The following is a 10,526-nucleotide window of genomic DNA, read 5'->3' as shown; positions in this document are numbered from 1 at the left end:
ATATTAGAAGCAAATAAATATGCAGGTAAAAATGTCTTCGGTTGCCTTGAAGAAAGAGCGAAGACACTAACTTGTGTAACTTACCAGATATTCCTTAAAACAATGTTACAGTAGTTTAAAGAGTATTAAGAGTGCTAGTCACAGATTTGAACATGTTTCACTCACATGATGGATGGACAGTACCAGGAATGACCCGCCACCCGCACATTCGGTGATAACTGCGATAAAGCGAGGGTTGACGGCACAGAGATGGTTGTCGTGAACACTCCGGGTGATGGGGACACCATCATAGCAATTCTCTTTTGTGGCCGGCTTCCCAAACACGTGGCGATACTTGGAACTACGGTACTGAGGACGCCATGTCATCTAGAGTGAAACAGAAGAATTACTGAAATGGATAAACATTTGACATTGCTGTCAATGCCACAAGGTTTGAAAAAGACATAAATGGGAAGAAAAAACACTTTATCATAACTCTTAACCTTAAAAACATCTAGAAGAGGCTCCCATGAAGGCTGAAAGTTCAGAAAGGTCAATTTTTCAGTGTAAGTCTAATATTCAGTAAAGATTGGAACCATAAATGCATAACAGAGAACGTGAAATAACAGCTCATGAAATACTGTGATGTGCGTCAACTTTGACAAAAATAATGTATGTCAGTTTTCAGTGGTTAAGATCCTGTGTCAGCTGCTTTGACAAATTACTTGTGCTGTTTAATGTGCTTGGGAGCATTTCTCATCAGTTCATAATATATATTTTACTGCAATATTCTAATCTGTATATCAGGAACAGGATGGTTAGCATCACCTAATTAGACTCTCCTGGCAGATGCTGTATGATGGCAAAATGCAACAATAAATCTTTCATCATATTATAAAATAAATATGACAGTTGTAATAAATAAAATTTTCTTACTCCTACTATTTTAAAACTGTAAAACACACACTAGTATACATTCATCCATTCACATATGTTTTATAGCCTTACATTTCCACATTGTCTAAAAGAACACACTGGGCAAGATGTGGAATATGTTTTATTTCAATTAAATACAGGAAATAAAAATGTTTTAACCTCAACCTATTAAAAATACAGTACAACAGTAATATTGTGAAATATTATTACAATTTAAATGAACTGTTTTCTATTTTCATATATTTTAAAATGCAATTTATTCCTGTGATGGAGAAATTCTACTTTGATGCTTTAGTTCTCAAGAAACATTTATTATTTTGTCGTACTTAAAGGGTTAGTTCACCCAAAAATGAAATCACCCTCATGTCGTTTCACACCCGTAAGACCTATCTGTATAGCTGTATGACTCCCCAATGGACAACAATTTAACAACTGCTTTCAAGGTCCAGAAAGGTACTAAAGACATTGTTAAAATGGTTGACATGACTGCAGTGGTTCAACCTTAATTTTATGAAGAGAGGAGAATACTTTTTGTGCACAAAAACAAAACAAAAATAACGACTTTATTCAACAATATATACTGTTCTGTGTCATTCTGCTACGCTGTTTACGTCCAGCGCTTCCAGGTTCTAAGTCAGAACGGCGGCTCATTATTGGCCGACTTCTGCGTCAGCATCACACGCATGCGTCGTGCTGCTCATGTGGTCAGCTTCGGCCAATACTGAGCCGGTGTTCAGATGTAGAACCTGGAAGATTGCTGTCTATTAAGGATTCAGCTATTGGATTTCATCAAAAAAACAGCTTAATTTGTTTTCCGAAGATGAACGAAGGTCTTACGGGTGTGAAACAACATGAGGTTGAGTAATTAATGACAGAATTTTCATTTTTCATTTTTGGGTGAACTAACCCTTTAATATTTTGGTGGAAACCACGGTACATTTTTTTCAGGATTTATTGATGAACAAAAAGCCCAAAAGAACAGCATTTATTCGAAATATAAAAATCTTTTGCAACATTACAAATGTTTTACTTTCGCTTTTGGTCAATTGAATGTGTCTTTGCTGAATAAAAGTCTTAATCCCCACCCAAATTTTTTTATTATTATTTTTTGTTTTTTAATTAAAAAAATCTTACTGATATATATATATATATATATATATATTTTTTTTTTTTTTTTTAAATATATATATATAATTACTCAAAGAAATGTGAGAGCTGCACAGATTTCCACAGAATATTCAAAAATGTCTACACATATCTGTCCCTTACATGTATGATTATTACCTTTTCTAGCTAATTTTGATAATACTCTCAGCTACCCATAAAGATTCCCATGTGGGCCTATTTGTCATTCACCTCTGTGGGAAACAATGAAGAAAGCCCCCACTAGCCAAGTTCTTCTGCCAGAAACAATTTCCCAAAACCAAATGCCTATCAGACACGTTAGCAACAACCCTGATGACTCTGTAGATAAACACATTGTGAAAACAATATGACAGGTTTTGCTGATGAAGGATAAAGTTCTCCCATACTAGACAGAAAAGCAAGATCAAACTCTACTCTATTCAGAAGAAAATCTGGTGTTTCAACAACTGGATTTACATATCTGAGTTGGGTGATGTCTGCCTGACTAGCAACAGCTAAAAATGTCCAGGTGATTCCACAATCAACTGACGTACACCAAAACACACGCACACATATTCACACACACCTGAGATTTGAGAAAATGAATCCACTGAATTGTACTGTCAATATAAACACAACCATACAAAAACATATTGAAATCAAGTTGAGAACATAAAACATTGCAACACTCTTAAATATATGAGCAAATCCTTTTGTGGCAGGATTTGTATATGTTTGAGTTGTTCAGCTTACAAAGGTTGGTGTAATGATTAACGGAGTGATGGATTAGCCAGTGTGGGTGTGGTGGTAGGTAACAGATATAAAAATCATGGCAATATATTTGAAGCATAATTAATAAAATAACTAAAAATTAAGGGTAGACGTCATCCAGACAGAAGGTGGAACGTGGCATTTAATTCATCGTTCCAGACTAAAAGTTTGAAAGCATTCTTTTCTTTTGCTTGTAGCTTTTGCCAATTGCCACATTAAGTGAGAAAAAGAAACTCAGGGTGTCTTTTAGTCAATTACTATATCATCATACCAATAAAAACGCTTAGAAGTGCAAATAAATAACAGTAGTGAGTATATCAATATCATAGCAACAATTGCATGCCTAAAATGTACTAATATAGTCTTAATGGGTCATTGAAGTGAAGACAATATCTAAATCACATTTTAACAGTTAAAAAAAAATGCCTTTCATTTTCAACTACTCACCCTGTCTGTGCTGAGCACACGAAGACCTGAGAGAAAAGATGCAGAAATAAAAGTGGAGAAAATATCCCTGTTTGCCACTTCCACCAGAGGAGTTATAGTTCCATTTCAGATCTCTTGTAAAGCATCGCAGAAAAAGAAAAGATGACAAAGAAGGAAGAAAATCAACATAACACAGTGAGAAAAAGAGAGAAACACAGTTGTCAGACTTCTGCCCTGCAGCCGTAGTAAATGTGGACAGAAAGCCAGCAGCACGTCCAGGGTTTGTGAGCAAACAGGTAAGAGATCATGTGTGCACACTCCCTAAATGGGTGGAGCCTCACAGCAGAAAGCATAGGGACGGGGAGGTGTGAAGGAAAGACGGGACAAATTCACCACACTCATTTCCTGTACATTAATCCCTAGGTGATAAATAAGTATATTAATTATGTTGTTTTATTATGTATTTTCTTTGAAATTAGTGTTTTTTTTAAATTCAGATTTATTCATTGTTTTAATCTTAATTTACATACCAATATAAAAAATCTACTAATAAAAAGCTAAATGTATTTATTATTTTCAATTAAACATTTACTGAACATGAAAAATGGACATCTGGGTGATGACACAAAATATGCAAAATACAAATTGAGAGTTATGAGTTGAAATAAGTGAAAAAAGTGAAACAGAAAGTGATTCAGGAAAATGAATCAAACAAACAATAGTGCCATTTTCTTGCTTTAGTTTAAATCAAAGAAGCCATTAAACCATTTTCTTAACACTCTCTCATACTTGTCAATTGTGAGACAGCTAGAGAAGATAAAATCACTGCAATATTCACAATTTTGCTCAATTTGGTGATATTTTAATTAGTTATTTATTCCATGGAGCTGTAGTGTGATGATTTTTTTCTACATTTACCTTTCTATTCTTGCTCAAGAACCTATAATTAGTTTCTTTATTCTTTGGTATGCTCAAGCTTATGTTTTATTTATTTATTTCCTGCTGAATATAGGCCATTGTGAATATTTGACATATCACCCATTCTTTGTGGTATTTAAGTCTGAATCTGTCTGTTGTGTGACACATTTCAACTGAGCAGAAGCAAAAGCTATTCTGTGTGATTGTACAACAAGGAAAACTCAGTTCATTGTCGTGTGTTATCTGAGTACATCAAACAGAGGCATGATATAAATATGTTTATGCTTTGTAAATAACAAGTAAGGTAAAACATTCTCGGGAAATGAGGACTGGAGTTGTAAAAGTGGTAGAATTACTGGACGCAACTCAATACGAGGAGTGTAAACACACGCGCGGGGACAGAGTCCAGTCCACAGGTCAGGTTTAGTCTGAAAGAGCAGACGGAAGTTGTAGCAGTATCACTTCTATCAAATGAGTTCAAGTTTCACCTGGAAGGTTAGTTAGCACAGTGATGGAGGTGGAACTGAACACCTACAAGGCATAGGATGATAGAAATCATTGAAAAACCTGCTAACTGCGTCGTTTTGCTGACTTGCTGCAGGCAAATGTCGATCACACAAAAAAGAAGTGTTCACACTACCATTAGCGATGAGTTCAGGCTCTGTTATCCAAGCAATTAGAGAGCAGCTTGACATGCAGCTTCAAGAGCTGACTAATGTCCAGAGATTACAGACATTATGCTGATGACCAGCTACAGCACAGGAAAAGCTCTATGGGTGCAGATCTTTCAATGGGGAAAAGGTATTTGAACTTGAATGGGGAGATCTGCATTTTGACAATACGACACCTGGTTTCAGTTTCTGGGCCATTAAGACCTCACTAAATCCTAACTGTGTGGATGAGGCACTGACTTTAGTATTGTCTGGGAGTATCCAGGTCATTGACTGTTGTTATGTTAATGACCCCTAAAATGTTGAAAAAAGACTGTTTAGATATGATAAATGTCTGGGATTTTCAAGAGGGTCAGGTCAAGTGCGTTTATCCTGTCTTTACTCTTGCAAAGAAGATCTTTGGGTGAGGTTTGATCTGGAATAAAGACATGAGAGTATGTCCTGAATAAACCATAATAAAACGAACAGCTTTATTGCTTTATTGCACCAACACAAGATCAGTATTTGTTAGTTAGTAACAGATTTGATAACTGACTGATAAATGATAACTTAAAATCCAAAAATAAGCTAGAGATGTGAAAACAATTGTAGATAGCAATGAAAGCTTGATTGATTCGTGTTCTCAGCAGTATAAATGTAATAACAACATTTAGAGGTAATATGATTATTAAATACAATGTGGATCAAATATTATGATTTAATGTAAGATTTATGAAATAGTATTTATTAGACTTTTTTTTACTAGCAATTAGTGAATGCTTACAAATGTATTAAGAATGAGATGCTAAATTAACCAACCCAGGCTCAGTGGAAAAACAACATTTATGAAACATGAAATCGCAGTTGCTGAAGCAACAATGTAATTTACAGGACTCATACACAAGCTCTCTGTATTGCAAGTGAAATGCTGTACCAGGTGAGCTACCATGCAAATTCAGAAATGGCATATATATGGAGCAGATTATGTGATGCAAACATCAAAATGTACTTGTTTATAAATCATGCACTATGGTATATGTGTTTTGAGGTCACAGTATTGTGCAAGGAACCATGCGAAAATAAGTCTTTATTAATCAATAATCTGCCCATTATCATTATTTGTTTGAAAAGGAATAAAAGTTGTTGGTGTTTTACTGCCACGGGGGTCATTTCAACTGGAAACTGCAGCGAACTGTAGGTTTAGGAACATTTTTGGAGATTTGTAAAAACGTAGACGAGATGAATTTTTTCCTAATGAGCCTAGGTTGCCACCAACACTGTCTTTGAGCTAAGTAATAAGTTAACAACAAACAACAAAATTGAGAAAGAGAAAAAAAAATAAACAAAATTTCCAGGTTAGAACAAATTTGTATATGTTTTGCATATGCCCACCCCATACACTCTGTCTTTATGTGGTTTGCTTAGCAAATACTCAATCTCTATTTAGCACTAGTAGGAGGTGATCTACCTTTGTATTTGTGAAATCATTGGTTAATTTGGTGAAATCATTTAGGTGAGCAGCAGTTTGTCAATCCATGTGTTAAGTAAGGAAAAATGTAAATGCATTACCAATGTACTAAAGCTGAAGGACGTGGCTCATTTTCACCAGCACTATTTTTCCGAAAAGTGGAAATGCTCTATTTGACTTTCAAAGCTTACATTTGAATTTCATTTGAAGAGAAAAAAATCTAGCTGCTGAGGCTCACCAAGCGGGTCCTGATAGAGCCCCCAGAGAAGCAAAAGATGATTTATTTGGCTATTTTACACAACATGAATTATACTTGCTTGTTAAATCAAAATTGTTCATCAAATGCAAGTCTTGAGGCTCACAAACTAAATCTAACTCTATGACGTTTGCAATATGGGTGGAGAGTGAATATACTGTATGTGCCACGTGGCTTTACTCTTAGCAGACACATTATTGATTCAAACAAACAAAGAGCATAACGTGAAGGAAGTGTCTCTTTCAAATAACTCTGTCTTGACTCTGACAGAAAACTCTGTCTCAATGGCTCAATGGTCAGTAACTTTACAGTTTACAGTTTGCCTGTACCTAGCTATTTTTGTGTTACAACTGCTGATTCTTATACCCAAGTCAAACTAAAACAAAGTGAACAAAATTGTTATTTATCCCCCAAACCGATGATGAAAGGGGAAGTAGGTTATGGCTGAACTGAAACTGAACTGTGTGTCTGTACTCTGAAATTTCTGGATATTATTATTATGTGATTATTGTTGTGTATTATATTATTATGGTACCATATATTAAATGATAGACAGTGGACACTAAATGGATCCACATAAAATTTGTTTATATAAATGTCCATTCATGACCTGTTCACCTGCCTAAATGAGGGAAACTATAGCCTAATATTGCAAACAATACAGTCATCTGCTCATCTAAACACTATGACATTCAGAAGAGCTCATGAAACCTGAAACTGAATCAATATGTTTATTGACTAATACAAAGAAGGGAAGTGCTGCACACACAAACTGTATAATGACTTGAGCATTACAGGGGGATGTGAAGTCAGGAAGATTCCATGCCATTCAATAACCCACTTAGAGAGGATGTTGAGAAAATGCCCTTGATGGTTTTCAGAGTGGGTACAGTAGGCTAACTGCAGTGTGAAACTAATAATAAAAGAAACTAGGCAGAGTTTTGCAAGACGATAAAAGTGATTCCACACATATTATCCAGCATGCATTTTATCGGCATAATTTACTTTTATTGTGCATAAAATGTTAGGCTACTTCTAATCTAGTCATAACTAGCCTAAGAGTTGTTTCATATTGAGCAATGTTGCTTATTTGTTAAGGGTTTGTAAGCTCCCAGCATGCAATGCAGGATGAATAAACTTTTGGATTACTGTTTTGTTGTTTGCTGACTTGATTTATGTTGCTGTTTTTCTTTATTATGTTTGTTGACTGTAATTGAGGTTTGTGTGTTAAATGTTGAGCACCATGTGTCTATATTTTACTACAGCACATAATATTCTCTTCACAGGCTAAGATCACTTCTTTCAACTGTGTATATCAATCAAATAAAGACACAAAAAGATTTCTTGTATTGCTAATGGATAAGTTGTTCAACAAGAATTTTTTACTTTTTCTGACATTAACTTACTGGATAAATGAGATGTTTTGTATTTATCAAATGATCAATTCAAATTTAACAAAGAATGTAGTATTACTACAATTGTTATGAACCTAACATTTCTGATGCACATATGTTGCCTTGTTTCTTTTCATAACAACTGTGTGATGAACTGCCATTATGAAAAAATAATCAATAGATGGGTGTGCGTTTCCATCGGAAAGCTTCTAATTTTACCAAAAGCAAAAAAAAAAAAAAAAAAGAAAGAAAGAAAGATGTGTAGTCCCTGAGGATTCCCTGTCAGGTCAAGACAGAGCTAATGTGGTATATCAGCAGAGTTTGTATTTAACCCTTAAACACAGACTTCAATCTTACATTACAGTGAAGTTTTATATACTGAACTATTTTGAATATTAAATACTTTTTATGTACATAAAAATGAAAATGCAATAAGGGAAATGATTGGGATATTATTATAAAGGATAATGATGTAAAATAAATGAAGTGAACTTTGGGTCTTGCACTGAAGGTTTGGGGTCAGACTGTCATTGTCTTGGTTGTTGGTTGGCTATGTTGTGCTTATAATGTGCCTTAATATGGGGTGATATTTCTTGCACAATATAATATTGACTAAAATCAAACTCTGTTTAAACAGATTTTACATTTGTGAGTCAAACTATTATGATGTGCAGAAATAAGAAAACAAATGAGCTCAAAAGAACTCTGATTTTGGATAATACAAGCACGTCTGTATCACACAAAGTATTACACACATATAATGTTATGACAGTACTGTAATGTTAGTTTCTCACTGTCTGTATAATGCATAGGGCAGAGAAGTGTGCAAGTGTGCAACCTGTTTGAGAATGTAAACAGTTTTAATTAGTATCCAAGAGTACCCTAGAAAAAGCAAACACAAATATGTTTTATATTTATTTAAAGCATCACTTCAAAAAAATGTAAAACTAAAAAATAAATATATTTCAAAACCATATACTTAATATAATTACTCGACTATACAACAATAACCAACTAGTCGATTCAGTGGTCCCCAACCCTGGTCCTGGAGTACCCCCAGCACTGCACATTTTAGGGTACGTTTACACTGAAACGATGTACTAAAAACGGAAAAGTTTTGCTATTGCGTTTTTTGCGTACAGATGACAACATTGTCAAAACAATCCCCGTTCACACAGATGCACAAGAACAAATAAAAATGCTGTATTATGCATGCCAGGCCAGTAGTTGGCAATGTCACTTTGTAAAGAAACACTACGCATGAATTCACTGTTTTCACAATTTTTTTGTAGTTTAAACAAAGATGATAATGATATAGATTTTAACAACATGCATTTTGAAACCCATTTTCAAAAGTTTTGTGTTTTCAGGCCCTTATGTAAGTAAGTGAATGGCCAAAGGAATAAATAGTTTTCCTTTTTAGTTGAAAATTGTGTCGTATAAACACCCTCAAAGATGTCTCCCTAATCAAACACACCTGATTCAACTCATCAACTCATTAGTAAAGACTCCAAATCCTCAGGTGGGTGTGTCACATAGAGACATAAAAAATGCAGTGTTGGCAGTCCTCCAGGACCATGGTTGGTAACAACTGGATTAGTTGACCATGTCCTTGGCCTATCACTAAGGGAATCAACTTAAGGTCAAGAAATAGAAGGGCAAAATTAAAATAATCCAAGATCGTTGAATATATCATGACGTTGAAGTCATGCAGATGCAACTGTGGTGTAGGCCTAGTTCATTGATAGCCATTTAGATTCTACTTTTGCCAGTGGTATAGGCTTCAAATTTTAGTAGTGTTTAATTATGAATAATTTCTGCAATAATCTTTGAAAAATTGAAAAATCCTATTGGGTTTTTGTCAAGGAAACCAGGTTGATTCTAACTTCAGGTTGGCCTCCAAAAATACCTCATCCATGTGTGTGAGAGTTAAAGGAATAGTTCACCCAAAAATGAAAATTCTGGCATCATTTACTCATCCTTAAAGGGTTAGTTCACCCAAAAATGAAAATAATGTAATTTATTACTCACTCTCATGTCGTTCCACACCCGTAAGACCTTCGTCAATCTTCGGAACGCAAAAGATATTAAGATATTTTTGTTGAAATCCGATGGCTCAGTGTGGCCTGCATAGCCAGCAACGACATTTCCTCTCTCAAGATCCATTAATGTACTAAAAACTAATTTAAATCAGTTCATGTGAGTACAGCGGTTCAATATTAATATTATAAAGTGACCAGAATATTTTTGGTGCGCCAAAAAAACCCCAAAATAACGACTTATATAGTGATGGCCGATTTCAAAACGCTGCTTCATGAAGAGCGTTATGAATCAGCATGTCGAATCATGATTCAGATCTTGATCTTGAGAGAGGAAATGTCATTGCTGGCTATGCAGGCCTCACTGAGCAATCGGATTTCAACCAAACTATCTTAATTTGTGTTCCGAAGACGGGTGTGGAACGGCATGAGGGTGAGTAATAAATGACATTATTTTCATTTTTGGGTGAACTAACCCTTTAAGTTGTTCCACACCTGTAGGAATTTCTTTCTTCTGTTGAACACAAAAGAAGATATTTTAAAGAATGTTGGTAACCACACAGT

General features: G+C 34.9%; 1 protein-coding gene across 3 annotated transcripts in view; it reads right to left on the bottom strand.

Annotated features, from left to right (window-relative positions):
* coro2aa (coronin 2Aa) overlaps positions 1–10,526 on the bottom strand; it is a 30,556-nt gene that overhangs the window by 18,131 nt on the left and 1,899 nt on the right. The window contains exons 2-3 of one of the 3 annotated variants that reach the window (XM_051898495.1): positions 3,259–3,371; positions 166–366 (exon numbers count right to left, since the gene is read on the bottom strand). In XM_051898495.1, coding sequence (XP_051754455.1) covers positions 166–366 — 201 coding nt within the window. In that variant the 5' untranslated portion in view covers positions 3,259–3,371. Of the gene's footprint in view, positions 1–165; positions 367–3,258; positions 3,520–10,526 lie in introns of those variants that run through there. The other 2 variants (XM_051898487.1, XM_051898478.1) reach the window with 2 other exon arrangements.

This window comes from Ctenopharyngodon idella, chromosome 1 (assembly GCF_019924925.1).
Source record: "Ctenopharyngodon idella isolate HZGC_01 chromosome 1, HZGC01, whole genome shotgun sequence".
In the NCBI taxonomy this organism is placed as follows: domain Eukaryota; kingdom Metazoa; phylum Chordata; class Actinopteri; order Cypriniformes; family Xenocyprididae; genus Ctenopharyngodon; species Ctenopharyngodon idella.
The sequence above is the reverse complement of the archived record's forward strand: the minus strand, read 5'-3'. Positions and strand labels throughout refer to the sequence as shown.